Source organism: Oncorhynchus nerka, linkage group LG9b, assembly GCF_034236695.1.
Source record: "Oncorhynchus nerka isolate Pitt River linkage group LG9b, Oner_Uvic_2.0, whole genome shotgun sequence".
NCBI classification, from domain to species: Eukaryota; Metazoa; Chordata; class Actinopteri; order Salmoniformes; family Salmonidae; genus Oncorhynchus; species Oncorhynchus nerka.
The window spans coordinates 28,215,205-28,233,712 of NC_088424.1; the positions used below are offsets into that span (position 1 = coordinate 28,215,205).

The 18,508-nt window shown below is 39.9% G+C and overlaps 1 protein-coding gene across 1 annotated transcript in view; it reads right to left on the reverse strand.

The window, feature by feature from the left end:
• LOC115114545 (voltage-dependent R-type calcium channel subunit alpha-1E-like) overlaps positions 1-18,508 on the reverse strand; it is a 70,975-nt gene that overhangs the window by 30,982 nt on the left and 21,485 nt on the right. The window contains exons 4-16 of the mRNA XM_065013610.1: positions 13,326-13,429; positions 13,038-13,183; positions 6,731-6,913; positions 6,329-6,432; positions 5,991-6,106; positions 5,131-5,184; positions 4,190-4,261; positions 3,754-3,957; positions 3,338-3,450; positions 2,940-3,052; positions 1,940-2,071; positions 1,459-1,528; positions 853-970 (exon numbers count right to left, since the gene is read on the reverse strand). Coding sequence (XP_064869682.1) covers positions 853-970; positions 1,459-1,528; positions 1,940-2,071; positions 2,940-3,052; positions 3,338-3,450; positions 3,754-3,957; positions 4,190-4,261; positions 5,131-5,184; positions 5,991-6,106; positions 6,329-6,432; positions 6,731-6,913; positions 13,038-13,183; positions 13,326-13,429 — 1,529 coding nt within the window. The remainder of the gene's footprint in view (positions 1-852; positions 971-1,458; positions 1,529-1,939; positions 2,072-2,939; positions 3,053-3,337; positions 3,451-3,753; positions 3,958-4,189; positions 4,262-5,130; positions 5,185-5,990; positions 6,107-6,328; positions 6,433-6,730; positions 6,914-13,037; positions 13,184-13,325; positions 13,430-18,508) is intronic.

Below are 18,508 nucleotides of genomic sequence, written 5' to 3' on the forward strand. Positions count from 1 at the left end.
TCACAGTATGGTCAAGAATGCTTACAGGGGTGGAAGAAACTGAAATACATGAACTTCTGTCCAACAGTTCCACACAACATCAAAACCCATGACCCCTACTTTAGGCCTGCTACAACTTTCACATAAGGAGAAAGAAATACACTACCGTTCAAAAGTTTGGGGCCACTTAGAAGTGTCCTTGTTTTTTAAAGAAAAGCACATTTTTTGAACAGTTTGCTCTGTTCTGTGAAGGGAGTAGTACACAGCGTTGTACGAGATCTTCAGTTTCTTGGCAATTTCTCGCATGGAAAAGCCTTCATTTCTCAGAACAAGAACAGACTGACGAGTTTCAGAAGAAAGGTCTTTGTTTCTGGCCATTTTGAGCCTGTAATCGAACCCACAAATGCTGATGCTCCAGATACTCAACCAGTCTAAAGAAGGCCAGTTTTATTGCTTCTTTAATTAGAACAACAGTTTTCAGCTGTGCTAACATAATTGCAAAAGGGTTTTCTAATGATCAATTAGCCTTTTAAAATGATAAACTTTGATTAGCTAACACAACATGCCATTGGAACACAGGAGTGATGGTTGCTGATAATGGGCCTCTGTACGCCTATGTAGATATTCCATTAGAAAATCTTCCGTTTCCAGCTACAATAGTCATTTACAACATTAACAATGTCTGCATCGTATTTCTGATCAATTTGATATTGATATTTGTTATTTTAATGGACAGAAATTGTGTGTTTCTTTCAAAAACAAGGACGTTTCTTAAGTGACCCCAAACTTTTGAATGGTAGTGTATATAGAAACCTATCTACAATGTGAGCAGAATCAGTAGACGGTGGTTCGTAGGAAGTTGAAGAAGGATACAGTTCCCAAACAGGGTGAGCACTATGAAGTATATGGAGGACCACATTCCGTACTGCACTCCTCCTTGTGAGCGGATCCCATTGTACATCACCTCATTCCAGTCCTCACCAGTCAGGATCTAGAGTCACATTTACAGGATCAATAATGAGCAGCCCAATTAAATTTGAATGAAAATAATACAAAAACGCAAAGTATATCATTGAAAATGCAGACACACAAATACCACACACCAATACATAAGAAGACTCAAAATGGCAGGAACCTTGTCGGAATTGTTTAGTCATTGTTGGGACATAATTGAATCATATTGGTAACAGGGTTCTTTCTCTCTGCAGAGTTAAAAATGTCAGGCCAACTATTCATTGATTTATCTCGTAAAAACCTAGTTTATGGTTTTGATCAAACATTCTTCCATACTTCACTGCTCTGACATTCATGCGTATACGTGTGTGTATGTGTGGGATGCCAGTAAATGAAGGGGAGGCAAGCGGTGAACAGAGTTGTTTAATCTTGGCCCTGGGGGGATGTGGGAGATATCCCTGGGTTCTGTGTGTCATCATGGGGAAGCCAGAGTGAGAGGGAGAGTCTGGAGTGAAGAAGCCAAACCTGGAACACTGTCATGATGGCAGCTGGAAACGTGTCAAAGTTGGTAGGAGTGTAATCTTCAAAGATGAACCTAGAGGGAGAAAGAGAAAGGATAGGCAGATGGACCGGGGAAGAAGAGGAGGAGGAAGAGGTAGGAAGAGGAGGAGGAAGAGGTAGGAAGAGGAGGAGGTGGAAGTTGATATTTTCAGCCAGACGTTTCATTTCAGATTTATCATTCCATTTCCGATGCAGCACAACAAAACATGGAACAGCTTCAGGCTGCTCCTGAATTTATATTTGGAATAATATCTGGTGATATGATCATGGCGAATCCACATCAATAGTCAATGAACAGAACAACTGAAAATACATTTATGGGACCTGAGACCTGTCTATAGAAGACATTGTTAATATCCTGATATTGGAGAACTACTGAATAATTATCCTGATATCAGTGACACTGTATCTAATAAATTAACCCAAACCCTATGGTTCTGCTCACCTGCCCCCAAAGAGCTGCATGCCCAGCAGGGCGAAGACAACAATGAAGAGGAAGAGGAGAAAGAGCAGACTAATGATGGACTTCATGGAACTCATGAGAGAAACAACCAGGTTCCTCAGTGATGCCCAGTACCTGGTCAAGAAAAAGGAGAGTAGGTTGGCACACTAAATAGATGGACCTCAATATCTTCCTTCTGCCATTTTGACTGCCTTTTAGAGTGGTAAATCATTGTACTTACAGCAGTAACACCAATGCTGACCCTAAACCTAACATTAATCCCAACCTTAACCCTAGTGTGATAATTCATTGTACTTACAGCAGTAACCTTAACCCTAGTGTGAAAATACATTGTACTTACAGCAGTAACCTTAACCCTAGTGTGATAATACATTGTACTTACAGCAGTAACCTTAACCCTAGTGTGATAATACATTGTACTTACAGCAGTAACCTTAACCCTAGTGTGATAATACATTGTACTTACAGCAGTAACCTTAACCCTAGTGTGATAATACATTGTACTTACAGCAGTAACCTTAACCCTAGTGTGATAATACATTGTACTTACAGCAGTAACCTTAACCCTAGTGTGATAATACATTGTACTTACAGCAGTAACCTTAACCCTAGTGTGATAATACATTGTACTTACAGCAGTAACCTTAACCCTAGTGTGATAATACATTGTACTTACAGCAGTAACCTTAACCCTAGTGTGATAATACATTGTACTTACAGCAGTAACCTTAACCCTAGTGTGATAATACATTGTACTTACAGCAGTAACCTTAACCCTAGTGTGATAATTCATTGTACTTACAGCAGTAACCTTAACCCTAGTGTGATAATACATTGTACTTACAGCAGTAACCTTAACCCTAGTGTGATAATACATTGTACTTACAGCAGTAACCTTAACCCTAGTGTGATAATACATTGTACTTACAGCAGTAACACTAATGTTGACCCTAACCCTCATTCTGGTTGATGTCCCACTCACTTGGTGATCTTAAAGATCCTCAGGAGTCTCAGTGCCCTCAGGACGCTGATGCCAAAGGACATGCCAGGCCGGAAGAAGCCCCACACCACCTCAAAGATGCTGCCAACTATCACCTGCACAAGAGACACCAAGCAACACTCAAACACTGTAAGAGAAGTTCAGTTTAGACAAACCTCTATCATTAAGAACACACATTAGTCTGCAATATAGGACAGTATCACATAACAATAGCACTTAATTGTCCATATTGTTAGAAATGTAATGCCTCTTGATCCACCTGTATAATAATAAGCAAATATTTTGTTGCCACATTTGTAAATCTTGATTCCACTTAGCTGTGGTAATCAAGGTTCACCATAAGCTACCAGGGAGTAAACGTAAAGGACCAATGAACTCACTCCGCAGTCGAAGCAGTTGAATGAGGAGTGGAAATAGAGGCGGAATCCCAGGCCGTACATCTTTAAGAACATCTCTGCCAAGAAGAGCCCCAGGAAAACAAACTCTGCATAGTCTGAAAAAAAGAATAAACGATTAAAAATGAAAGGCTGGGCAGATGTTGAGTTTTTCTCTGTTCAAACCCAGCTTTTTTTCAGGCTATGTTATAAACACTGTACGATGGAAGAGCACCATCTTCATAGTCTGGAGAGATATTGAAAGTTATTCAGAATGCATTTAAAGTTTGCTACTGTAAATACAATACATAGCCTATGCTTAGGGCCAGGAGTTTTTTTTTTCGGAATGTGGAATTGTTGTGGTGGAATTGTCTATATAAATCAAATGTTATTGATTCAATCAATTGATCGCTCAACCGTACACAGGAAGGTGGAGAGCCAGTCTGGCTGGTTATGGTGGACAATGGCCACACAAATGGTGTTGAGAAACACCAGGCTGAGGACAGTCCAGTAGAAGGTGTCTGTCTTCACCATGCGCCGCAGGGAGATACGCAGCATACGCTCCTTACGACGCATGTACGCCACCGGGCCACGCCGCACTGTACGGATCCGCATACGAGGCGCTCCTGGGGGAGGAGGAATGAGAGGAGAGGAGGATAGTTTAAGAAAATAGAAAGAAAGAGAGGGAGAGAAAGGATATGGAGAGAGAAAAAGGTCAGGGTTGGAGAGAAGAGAGAAAAGGTGTAGAAAATATTAGAGGTCAAATAGGTACGGGGGAAAGAGATCAGAAATGGAGGTAGAGAGAAAGACAACAAGAAGTCTTAATATGAGGGTCTAGGTTGTGTGTTCCTCACTCACCTATAGTGGAGATCTCCGCATCCCCAGGACCTCCTCTACGCTTTGCATTTTTACTGGTGGCCCGCTTCAGCACTGAATACACACACGACAGAAAATGAGAACAAACAGAGAACGTCTCTAATAGCCCAGATAGTCTGACATGAAACCACAGATGCTTTATGACACAACACATTTCACGAGCCAGCATAGTGAATGGCAAACTAGCTCCAAATAGAAATAATGATATGTTAACAGTGGGGAATGGCACATATTCACGCTGACATACTAACTCTCAGGTCAAACTGACTGAAGTCCTCTGAACATGAGAGGAAGGGTAGATATTAGATACGGTGTAAATGAAAGTGTCATATGAATCATTCACGTCTTCTGAAAAGGAGTGAGACAAACAAAAACATTCTAAAAACAAGACCTTGTTGACAGATGGTATATCACTACAGGCGCACGCCAAGCCTTTTTCACTTTACTGTTACCAAGACAACCACAATGTCCACACAGTAAACAAAGCAAATGAACTTCTTGAGGTGTTTTACAGTATATTTTCACTTTTCACTGACATTTGCAATTGTCTGCAGCATCGACGAAGGTCAAAGAGGAACAAAATGTTGCCTTTGTCAAAAGCTGGAGTTGTTGTGTAGTGGATGGAGAAAGGCAGGTTGTGAAAAGGTGAAGTGTTCAATATATCATCAAAAACAGTGTACTGTACTGTATTGGACTGTAAGGATTACAGTGTCTGGACAATGTGTCTGGACTGTAAGGATTACAGTGTCTGGACAATGTGTCTGGACTGTAAGGATTACAGTGTCTGGACAATGTGTCTGGACTGTAAGGATTACAGTGTCTGGACAATGCGTCTGGACTGTAAGGGTAGTGAATGTGGAAGGGAAGGGAAGGACATTAATAGGACATTTTGGTGACTCCTCTCAATGTCTTCTGGTTCTTACCATCTAAAGCAGATCTCCCCGACTTCTTGTTCTCCTCAGCCAGCATAACCTCCTCTGTGACATTGGGATGAACACATTTCAAGGTCATCCACACTAAGTGATCATAAAGTGTTACTGAAACATAAATATGTCTCTCTCCCTCTCTCAGCACTCTCTGAAGATTGTGAGCAAATCATGGGGCTAACCTGTTGAAATGTAATATTGAAATGATGTTTTAGTATTGCAAAGGTGGAATTATTGGGGTATTGGGGCTGAATGTATAGTGTTGCATAGTGTCGATGCTCTAAGAGGAGGAGAAACTCATCATCAGGTAAGAGCTCATCTAGTGCTCGCCTGGCAGCCAACGTTTCTCTTTCAGGGCCCTGATAAACCCCTCCAGAGATGGAACACATTGATTTCTATGACTAACACATACATTTTAAACACACACACGGACGGGCACACACAAACACAGACGTGCACACACACACACCCACACACACACACACACGGACGAGCACATGTACACAAAAATGGACGCGCACACACACACATGGATGTGCACAGACTCGCATTCACACATACACACTTGAGTCAGTGAGTCAGTCTCACCTTCCTCTCAACCTCAACTTGCGTGGGAGAAAGATACTGTAGATTGCCATTATAGCACTGCAGCTTCACAAAGTCACCCTCCAGCCACATATTCACCAGGTATCTCCATCAGGGCAGAGCCATTTCAAAAGCAACACAGCAGCTTGCAAAATGAATATGATCTACTTCGACCAAACCACAACACCCAAATCACCACTTGGATCTTATAATATATACATTGTTCCATCTTACGTAGTTCTGGTGGCGGTTCTAAGGTGACAGTACCGTACCTGCTCGGTCTATCCAGGCTCTGTATCCGTTGAGTTCTCTCTCTACCTGCTGTTGGCGTCTCAGCTTCATGAAGGCTCTACGGTTCTCCACCCGCTCCCTCTCTTTGGCAAACTCCCTACACATGCAGGACATGGGGCAATCCATTGAAACCCCTTCCAAAACCCACATACAATCACACAAACTTGCACACACAAACTTGATTTCTATGACTAACGCATACATTTTAAACACACACATGGACGTGCACACACACACACACACACACACACACACACACACACACACACACACACACACACACACACACACACACACACACACACTTTTATTTACTCACCCGGAGAGGACTCCCAACACCAGGTTGAGTACGAAGAAAGAGCCGATGATGATGAGAGGAATAAAGTAGATCCAATTCCACATAAAGCCCAAGGCATCGTTGGTCTAGCACACACGAGACGTGTATGTAAATACAAGAAGTACAAGAACAGATACAAGATAGAGGAACCTATCAAACATGTGCATTCAGGAATCCTCCACGAATCCACAAACCTTAGAGATACCCATGCAACACGCCAACATTCAGACAAAGCTCCCATTGACATTGATAAATCATTCACTGTACGTGAAACATTGAATTACACATGAAGTTAGGGTTTGACCCTCAATGTGTCTGCCCAAAAGAAACATATTCTTGTTGTTGTTGAGTAGCCTTAAAGTAGTTGGAGTGTACGGTACTCACATTGTAGAGCACAGCTGTCCATCCCTCCATGGTGATGCACTGGAAGACAGTGAGCACAGCGAACAGGATGTTGTCAAACTGGGTGATGCCGTCATTGGGGCCGATCCACGACCCGACACAGTCGTACTTCTCTGGACACTTCCTCACTCCGCACGCAAACTCCACCTCAGTCGTATCCATCGTCTCATTTTCTAACACAGGACAAGGCAGAGGTGGTTAAAATGTAAGTAGCACGCTCCTTTCTTCACCAAACTAACACAGTGTTGCAGTATTCCACCTAACAGGATGGGGAGCCTGACAACCACTGTCCACGGTGTGTTGTTTCAAATCCAATTGTATTGTTCACATGGGCCGAATACAACAGGTGTAGACTTTACAGTGAAATGCTGAATACAACAGGTGTAGACTTTACAGTGAAATGCTGAATACAACAGGTGTAGACTTTACAGTGAAATGCTGAATACAACAGGTGTAGACTTTACAGTGAAATGCTGAATACAACAGGTGTAGACTTTACAGTGAAATGCTGAATACAACAGGTGTAGACTTTACAGTGAAATGCTGAATACAACTTTAGTGAAATGCTGAATAGTGAAATGCAGACTTTACAGCTGAATACAACAGGTGTAGACTTTACAGTGAAATGCTGAATACAACAGGTGTAGACTTTACAGTGAAATGCTGAATACAACAGGTGTAGACTTTACAGTGAAATGCTGAATACAACAGATGAAGACTTTACAGTGAAATGCTGAATACAACAGGTGTAGACTTTACAGTGAAATGCTTACCTACGAGCCCTTTCCCAACAACGCAGAGTTAAAAAGTAAGACAAATATTTGAACAAAATAAGGAAATAATAACACAATAAAATAACAATAGCGAGGCTATATATAAGGAATACCAGTATGCATGGATACGAGGTAGTTGAGGTAATTGAGGTAATATAGAATCTAGATATACAGTACCAGTCAAAAGTTTGGACACACCTACTCATTCAAGGGTTTTTCTATTTTTACTATTTTCTACACTGTAGAAAAATTATGAAGACATCAAAACTATGAAATAACACATATGGAATCATGTAGTAACCAAAAAAGTGTTAAACAAATCAGAATATATTTTAATTGTGAAATTCTTCAAAGTAGCCACCCTTTGCCTTGATGACAGCTTTGCAAACTCTTGGCATTTTCTCAGCCAGCTTCATTAGGTAGTCACCTGGAATGCATTTCAATTAACAGGTATGCCTTTTTAAAAGTTGTGGAATTTATTTCCTTCTTAATATGTTTGAGCCAATCAGTTGTGTTGTGACAAGGTAGGGGGTGGTATACAGAAGATAGCCCTTTTTGGTTAAAGACCAAGTCCATATTATGGTAAGAACAGCTCAAATAAGCAAAGAGAAAAGACAGTCCATCATTACTTTAAGAGATGAAGGTCACTCAATGTGGAACATTTCAAGAAATATGAACGTTTCTTCAAGTGCAGTCGCAAAAACTATCAAGCGCTGTGATGAAACTGGCTCTCAGGAGGATCGCAACAGGAAAGGAAGACCCAGAGTTACCTCTGCTGCAGAGGACAAGTTCATTAGAGTTACCTCAGAAATTGCAGCCAAAATACATGCTTCACAGAGTTCAAGTAACAGACACATATCAACATCAACTGTTAGAGGAGACTGTGTGAATCTGGCGTTCATGGTCAGATTTCTGCAAAGAAACCACTACTAAAGGACACCAATAATAAGAAGAGACTTGCTTGTGCCAAGAAACAAGAGCAATGGACATGAGAACCGGTGGAAATCTGTCATTTGGTCTGATGAGTCCAAATTTGAGATTTTTGGTGTCTTCGTGAAACGCAGATTAGGTGAGCGGATGATCTCCACATGAGTGGTTCCCACCGTGAAGCATGGAGGAGGAGGTGCGATGGTGATTTGCTGGTGACACTGTCAGTGATACATTTAGAATTCAAGGCACACTTAACCAGCATGACTACAACAGCATTCTGCAGCGATACGCCATTCCATCTGGTTTGCGCTTAGGTTGGATATCATTTGTTTTTTAACAGGACAATGACCCCAAACACACCTCCAGGTTGTATAAGGACTATTTGAACAAGAAGGAGAGTGATGGAGTGCTGCATCAGATGACCTGGCCTCCACAATCACCCCAACTCAACCGAATTGAGATAGTTTGGGATGAGTTGAACCACAGAGTGAAGGAAAAGCAGCCAACAAGTGCTCAGCATATGTGGGAATTCCTTCAAGTGCTCAGCATATGTGGGAACTCCTTTTGAACTCCTTCAAAAGCATTACAGAATGCTGTGTGCAAAGCTGTCATCAAGGCAAAGAGTGGCTACTTTGAAGAATCTAAAATCTAAAATCTATTTTGATTTGTTTAACAGTTTTTTGGATACTACATGATTCCATGTGTAATTTCATAGTTTTGATGTCTTCACTATTATTCTACAATATATAAAATAGCAAAAATAAAGTAAAACCTTTGAATGAGTAGGTGTGCCCAAACTTTTGACTGGTACTGTGGCTAGGGGTAAAAAGTAACTAGGAAATCAGGATAGATAATATATGTGTGTGTGTGCATGCGTGTGTGTGTGTGTGTGAATGTGTGTGTGTGTGTGTGTGTGTGTGTGTGTGTGTGTGTGCGTGCGTGTTGGAGTGTCAGTGTAGTATGTGTGGGTGTGTGGGTAGAGTCTAGTGAGTGTACATAATGTCAGTGCAAAAAAATATATATAATAATAAAGGAGGGTGGCCATTTGATGAACTGTTCAACAGTCTTATGGTTTGGGGGTAGAAGATATTCAGGACCCTTTTGGGGTCAGACTTGGCGCTCCAGTACTGCTTGCCATTCAGTACTGAGACAGAGAAAACTATGACTTGGGTTGTTGGAGTCTTTGGCACTTTTAAGGGCCTTCTTCTGACAACGCCCTGGTATAGAGGTCCTGGTTGGCAGGGAGTTTGGCCCCACTGATGTACTGAGTCGTACTCACTACCCTCTGTAGTGCCTTGCAGTCGGATGCCGAGCAGTTGCCATACCGAGCGGTGATGCAGCCAGTTAAGATGCTCTCAATGGTGCAGCTGTAGAACCTTTTGAGAATCTGAGGATCCATGCCAAATCTTTTCAGTTTGATTACATTAGCTCTGCTTCTGACCTTTTCCAATGTCACCATAGACTGAAATAGGATTTAGGAGTAGGGGATGTCTAGAGCGGCGTCCCTCTCAACCGTAATTACAACAGGGGAGCTATGATCCCTTGTCCTTGGAGGACCACTTATATTAAAAACTGTCACTTGAGAACTGACTGAATCTGTGTCAGCTAACCATCTCAGGGACCACTCAACAACATCCCAGGGGTCAGTGTTGCTGCATGAATTGACAGTTGAGAAATACACATTTCTGGAGATTGATCATACAGTATATCACTGGGTCAAACCATATTTTTTCCATGTTAGAGTAAATAAAATACTATTTGTGGCTTGTGTAATTACAGAGTAATCATTGTTGGCTAATTGAAATGTAGCTAGGCAGCTCAGTTGGGCACACTAACATTAATAATATGTTTGCCCCATGTCATCATCTAACAAAGGAATGTTCCATCCTTTGGGCAAATTAGAAGCCTGTAAGTACAGTAAACCAGTCAGACAAAGCCATTTGAAACTTGACTGTGTAAATAAAAATAAAACAATAATACACTCTAAGAAAAAAAGGAACCCTTTATTCTAAGTGTTAGATGGGACAGAATGGTCCTCGTGAAGCTGCCAGGTCAAAGAGTTGCATTATAAAGATGTTCTTATAAACAGTGCAGGGGGAGAGAGAGTTAAATACAGTATGTTAAAGTTAAATACAGTATAATAGAATATGTTAAAGTTAAATACAGTATAATAGAGGATGTTAAAGTTAAATACAGTATAATAGAGTATGTTAAATTTAAATACAGTATAATAGAGTATGTTACATTAAATACAGTATAATAGAGTATGTTAAAGTTAAATACAGTATAATAGAGTATGTTAAAGTTAAATACAGTATAATAGAATATGTTAAAGTTAAATAAATAATAGTATAATAGAGTATGTTAATTTAAATACAGTATAATAGAGTATGTTAAAGTTAAATACAGTATAATAGAGTATGTTAAAGTTAAATACAGTATAATAGAGTATGTTACATTTAAATACAGTATAATAGAGTATGTTAAAGTTAAATACAGTATAATAGAGTATGTTACATTTAAATACAGTATAATAGAGTATGTTAAAGTTAAATACAGTATAATAGAATATGTTAAAGTTAAATACATTTAAATACATATATAATGTATAAAGTTAAATACAGTATAATAGAGGATGTTAAAGTTAAATACAGTATAATAGAGTATGTTAAAGTTAAATACAGTATAATAGAGTATGTTAAAGTTAAATACAGTATAATAGAGTATGTTAAAGTTAAATACAGTATAATAGAGTATGCTAAAGTTAAATACAGTATAATAGAGTATGTTGAATTTGCTCTGTCCGAGGTACCCCTGAAGTACTGTGAGAGAAAAATTACGTATTTACCTTTTAATTTCTTATTAATGGTTAACAATTCATATTTCACTAATAGTAAGACATTTCTGTCCTACTAATACTGTGTTTTTATGGTTTCCACTCTAGTTCCCTGCAGTCAATCTGGGCGTATGGTCACATGAGATGGCTTGAGCTGACAAATGAGTTAAAGACTGCATTACAAGGACAAGAATGTGTTTTACTAGAGATAGCTTAGGAGAAGAACAATCCCTCAATGTCTCAAAATCATCCCTGCATTTGAGAAACTAAACTAGGGTAGGGGTTAAGACAACAACTCCGCGCAGATAACGACCGGATGAACCCAGAGTGGCTTATGGTGCCCTTGGTCTGCATGGGACGGGTGGAACCAGCCATGACTAAGCATTGTTAGTGTCAGCTATATAAAGAACACTGCATTTGCGTATAGGTTAGATTACTCGGCCGAACAGTCAAGAGTGTTGGGTTGACTGGTTTCATTATTGCAATAATTAATCGATATTAAATAAAGATGATTGTTTGAAGAAATGACAAAGTTTCTCTCACTTGATTAGAATATTTCACGACAGTACCCCATTGGCTCTGACTTAGAATACGTGGACAACTACAAATACCTGGGTGTCTGGTTAGACTGTAAACTCTCCTTCCAGACTCACATTAAGCATCTCCAATCCAAAATGTTATCTAGAATCGGTTTCCTATATCGCAACAAAGCATCCTTCACTCATGCTGCCAAACATATCCTCGTAAAACTGACCATCCTACTGATCCTCGACTTCGGTGATGTCATCTATAAAATAGCCTCCAACACTCTACTCAACAAACTGGATGCAGTCTATCACAGTGCGATCCGTTTTGTCACCAAAGCCCCATACACTACCCACCATTACGACCTGTACGCTCTCGTTGGTTGGCCCTCGCTTCATACTCGTCGCCAAACCCACTGGCTACAGGTTATCTACAAGTCTCTGGTCACCATAGCAGCACCCACTCGTAGCACGCGCTCCAGCAGGTATATCTCACTGGTCACCCCCAAAGCCAATTCCTCCTTTGGTCGTCTTTCCTTCCAGTTCTCTGCTGCCCATGACTGGAACGAATTGCAAAAATCTCTGAAGCTGGAGACTCACATCTCCCTCACTAGCTTTAAGAGCAGTTTACAGATCATTGCACCTGTACTTAGCCTATCTGTAAACAGCCCATCTATCCACCTACCTCATCCCCGTACTGGTATTTATTTATTTATTTTGCTCCTTTTCACCCCAGTATGTCTACCTGCACATTCATCTTCTGCCCGATCTACCATTCCAGTGTTTAATTGCTATATTGTAATTACTTCGCCATCATGGCCTATTTATTTCCTTAACTTACCTCATTTGCACTCACTGTATATATACTTTTTGTTTTCTTTTGTTCTACTGTATTATTAACTGTATGTTTTGTTTATTCCATGTGTAACTCTGTGTTGTTGTATGTGTTGAATTGCTATGCTTTATTTTGGCTAGGTTGCAGTTGCAAATGAGAACTTGTTCTCAACTAGCCTACCTGGTTAAATAAAGGTGAAATAAAAAAATAAAAAAATAAAATTGCATTTTACCAGTAGGCCTATGGTCTAGTGAGTCTTTTCAAGTACCCCAATGGATAAGCCAAGTAACCCTATGGTTCCTAATACCGCAGGTTGGGAACCACTGGGGTAGTGTATGAAATGCAGGGAGTGTGAGGGAGAGTGGAGTATGTTCCTACCCAGGATGTCAGCTGTAGGTAGACAGGTGTGGTGGAGCTTCCCGCTGTAGAACTCCAGGCCGATGATGGCGAACATGAGAATGGCGAAGAACAAGAGCAGGCCGATCTGGAGCAGAGGCACCATGGCCTTCATGATGGACTTCAGCACGATCTGCAAGCCTGGTGACACCACACACGTGTATGAATAGTTAATGCCCGATTGCCTCTGGGAATAAGACATTGTAGTAGAGTACAGACAGAGGTATTATGATACTGTAACTGATTAATATTTCAGCTGGTGATTGATATGCAGAGTACTTACTAGGGATCCCAGAGACCAGTTTGAGAGGCCTCAGGACTCGCACCGCCCTCAGAGTCCGCAGGTCCACGGGGATGTTCATGTGGGCCCCTGCTGTAGCCAGGATTCTGCCGACACATGTTTTCAATGTAATAAATGGTTAATAGGTAGTGTGGCTTATGGATAAGGAACTTTGAGTGACAGAAGCGGTCTACGTTGAGGAAATCAAATTAACCCACAATTATCATCATCTGATAACTTATCACATTCAGAGCGACACTATCAGCTTAACAGAATATTTCCATCATTCAGTATGGATTTGGGTAGAAAGCCAATAGCTTTTGTTGATGATTGAAATAAATTGTGCTGTCATGCTCACAATTCAAGCCAATCTTCCATGAAAGCAATTCAGTATGTCTTATTCTTATTCTTAATTTGTGTCTAGGAAACGGTCCCTCTGTGTGTGGTTTATTCCATTTAAAAAATGGATTAGTTAGACCTTTCCTGACGAACAGCAAACCTTTTGGTTACTGCAGTTCTAATGGTTTCAACGTTATGTCTTCTAATGGTTTCAACGTTATGTCCTCTAATGGTTTCAACGTTATGTCTTCTAATGGTTTCAACGTTATGTCCTCTAATGGTTTCAACATTATGTCTTCTAATGGTTTCAACGTTATGTCCTCTAATGGTTTCAACGTTATGTCTTCTAATGGTTTCAACGTTATGTCTTCTAATGGTTTCAACATTATCTCTTCTAATGGTTTCAACGTTATGTCTTCTAATGGTTTCAACGTTATGTCCTCTAATGGTTTCAACGTTATGTCCTCTAATGGTTTCAACGTTATGTCCTCTAATGGTTTCAACATTATGTCCTCTAATGGTTTTCAATGTTATGTCCTCTAATGGTTTCAACGTTATGTCCTCTAATGGTTTCAACGTTATGTCCTCTAATGGTTTCAACGTTAAATGGTTTCAACGTTATGTCCTCTAATGGTTTCAACGTTATGTCCTCTAATGGTTTCAACGTTATGTCCTCTAATGGTTTCAACAATGTCTTCTAATTATGTCCTCTAATGGTTTCAACGTTATGTCTTCTAATGGTTTCAACGTTATGTCAGAGGCTCTAATGGTTTCAACATTATGTCTCTAATGGTTTCAACATTATGTCTTCTAATGGTTTCAACGTTATGTCCTCTAATGGTTTCAACGTTATGTCTTCTAATGGTTTCAACGTTATGTCCTCTAATGGTTTCAACTTCTAATGGTTTCAACGTTATGTCTAATGGTTTCAACGTTATGTCCTCTAATGGTTTCAACGTTATGTCCTCTAATGGTTTCAACGTTATGTCCTCTAATGGTTTCAACGTTATGTCCTCTAATGGTTATGTCCTCTAATGGTTTCATGTCCTCTAATGGTTTCAACGTTATGTCCTCTAATGGTTTTCAACGTTATGTCCTCTAATGGTTTCAATGTAATGTCCTCTAATGGTTTCAACGTTATGTCCTCTAATGGTTTCTCCTAATGGTTTCAACGTTATGTCCTCTAATGGTTTCAACGTTATGTCCTCTAATGGTTTTCAACGTTATGTCCTCTAATGGTTTCAACGTTATGTCCTCTAATGGTTTCAACGTTATGTCCTCTAATGGTTTCAACGTAATGTCCTCTAATGGTTTCAACGTTATGTCCTCTAATGGTTTCAACGTTATGTCCTCTAATGGTTTCAACGTTATGTCCTCTAATGGTTTCAACGTTATGTCCTCTAATGGTTTCAACGTTATGTCCTCTAATGGTTTCAACGTGTCCTCTAATGGTTTCAACGTTATGTCCTCTAATGGTTTCAACGTTATGTCCTCTAATGGTTTCAACGTTATGTCCTCTAATGGTTTCAACGTTATGTCCTCTAATGGTTTCAACGTTATGTCCTCTAATGGTTTTTATTATGTCCTCTAATGGTTTCAACGTTATGTCCTCTAATGGTTTCAACGTTATGTCCTCTAATGGTTTCAAATGTCCTCTAATGGTTACTGTCCTCTAATGGTTTCAACGTTATGTCCTAATGGTTTCAACGTTATGTCCTCTAATGGTTTCAACGTTATGTCCTCTAATGGTTTCAACGTTATGTCCTCTAATGGTTTCAACGTTATGTCCTCTAATGGTTTCAACGTTATGTCCTCTAATGGTTTCAACGTTAAATGGTTTCAACGTTATGTCCTCTAATGGTTTCAACGTTATGTCCTCTAATGGTTTCAACGTTATGTCTCTAATGGTTTCTAATGGTTTCAACGTTATGTCCTCTAATGGTTTCAACGTTATGTCGGTTTCAACGTTATGTCCTCTAATGGTTTCAACGTTATGTCCTCTAATGGTTTCAACGTTATGTCCTCTAATGGTTTCAACGTTATGTCCTCTAATGGTTTCAACGTTATGTCCTCTAATGGTTTCAACGTTATGTCCTCTAATGGTTTTCAATGTTATGTCCTCTAATGGTTTCAACGTTATGTCCTCTAATGGTTTCAACGTTATGTCCTCTAATGGTTTCAACGTTATGTCCTCTAATGGTTTCAACGTTATGTCCTCTAATGGTTTCAACGTTATGTCCTCTAATGGTTTCAACGTTATGTCCTCTAATGGTTTCAACGTTATGTCCTCTAATGGTTTCAACGTTATGTCCTCTAATGGTTTCAATTTATGTCCTCTAATGGTTTCATATGTCCTCTAATGGTTTCAACGTTATGTCCTCTAATGGTTTCAACGTTATGTCCTCTAATGGTTTCAACGTTATGTCCTCTAATGGTTTCAACGTTATGTCCTCTAATGGTTTCAACGTTATGTCCTCTAATGGTTTCAACGTTATGTCCTCTAATGGTTTCAACGTTATGTCCTCTAATGGTTTCAACGTTATGTCCTCTAATGGTTTCAACGTTATGTCCTCTAATGGTTTCAACGTTAATGTTTCAACTCTAATGGTTTCAACGTTATGTCCTCTAATGGTTTCATGTCCTCTAATGGTTTCAACGTTATGTCCTCTAATGGTTTCAACGTTATGTCCTCTAATGGTTTCAACGTTATGTCCTCTAATGGTTTCAACGTTATGTCCTAATGTTTCAACGTTAATGGTTTCAACGTTCAACTAATGGTTTCATTATGTCCTCTAATGGTTTCAATGTTATGTCCTCTAATGGTTTCAACGTTATGTCCTCTAATGGTTTCAACGTTATGTCCTCTAATGGTTTCAACGTTATGTCCTCTAATGGTTTCAACGTTATGTCCTCTAATGGTTTCAACATTATGTCCTCTAATGGTTTTCAATGTTATGTCCTCTAATGGTTTCAACGTTATGTCCTCTAATGGTTTCAACGTTATGTCCTCTAATGGTTTCAACGTTATGTCCTCTAATGGTTTTCAATGGTACTAGTCTCAAACACACACTGTATAGTGTTTTTTGCAAGGGTGAAGGTATTGGGCTGGGTTTAACAATAAGATGTTTTCTAATAATAAATGTTTTATAAACATACGACTGCCATGCAATGGTTAATATTTGTATTATTTTATTAGGGTTGTCACATTTAGTCACAAGTCCATATGTCTATCAAAATGCTGGGCTTGTAGGAAAAGTCTTCTTATGAGAATTGCACCATATGGATAGCCCTCTCAGAGAGCCTCCATTTGTTGGACTACTCAAGGATAGTTGTGTTGAAGCATTAGGTTGCTAAGAGAAGGCCAAACTGAATTGCTTTCATGGAGGACTGGCTTGACCACACAATGTATTTTCATCATCAGCAAAAACGATTGGTTTTCTGCTCGAAGATGTAAAGAAATGCTGTGATCTATTTAATAAACACAAGAGACCAGCGAAATGGATAAAAGGGCGTGGTGTCAGTAGCAGGAACAGCAGCACCTAGTTGGGAAAACCTGCTACTTTCATACTCATTTATGGTAAATAATGTAAGCAAATTCATTGGGGGGGAGGGACCATCACCAGAGTCACAGGAAATACATTACAAAGGATGAAAAAACTCCAAACCACATCTTTATACTACTTCTCAAACATAGAGAACTGATACTGTACACTGGCTGTTGGGGTGGGATTGGCGTGGGTTGTGTGGGGGGGTGCCGTGGTGGCTTTTGAAATGTTATTGGATTCCTCATGTCTTAGTCATTGATAAAAATAAATATGATCCAAATCGGATGTTAGGTACTATATCTATTGAAGATTATATGAACCCTATAAATAAAAATAGCCAATTTGGGTGCAATCAATTTGATCAAATACAATTTCACCAAAATAACGTTTCAAGAATGCTAATCTTATCTGTTTCTAACTACAGAAATGAGTTCAGAACAATCTGAGATGGTGGGTGTCATGGCTTGCTGAAATGACATGGAATAACCCTATTCACATCCCTCCACCCACGTACATATTGACATCCCTCCACCCACGCACACAAACATTGAAAACATTTACAGCAACCAACAGGAAGTAAAGAAAGGCAAATCAGTCTCTGTATTAACTGTACTTCCTGTACATTGTACTGTACACTACATTGCTAACGCCATACATGTATGACTTTGAACAGGCATTCATTCTATTCTATGTATAGATGAATCGATTAACTTCTGATAGTAAGTGCTGCGGATTGTGGGGGAGGGGTTGTGTGGAGGGGGGGCAGAAAGCACATGGCAGAAACTCAAGTGTGGGCCCACGCAATAGAGAGAGGGATGGGGAGAGAGAGGGAGAGAGAGAGAAGGTGCTAGAGAGAGGGAGACCGAAAGAGAGAGAGAAAGAGAAAGAGGGAGAGCAGAGAGTGAGTGTGGAGAGGTGTGGGAGTCTACAGCCATCAAACACATTGAACAAAAGCTGTAGCACTGCTGCTCCTTCATGGCTGATTGGGCAGAGAATTTCTTCTGACCACAGATCACTAGTTTTATGCAGCTGAATCCCTTCTGTCCAAACAAATCACCAGAACAACATTAAAAATACAATCAATGCAAGGGAAAACCTACATAAAATGTTTTGTCCAAGTTTCGTTTAGAGCCACAAGACCAAAAGCCTGGTCCCAGATCCATTGCTGTCATTGTCAAGCAAAACACGATAATGAGTGCCAGTTGACATGATAGCACAAACAGACTGGCAGACCCGTCTGTCGCATCTACACAGTCCAAATCCACCATGACCTGAACTGGAGAAATACACTAGCTATTAGAG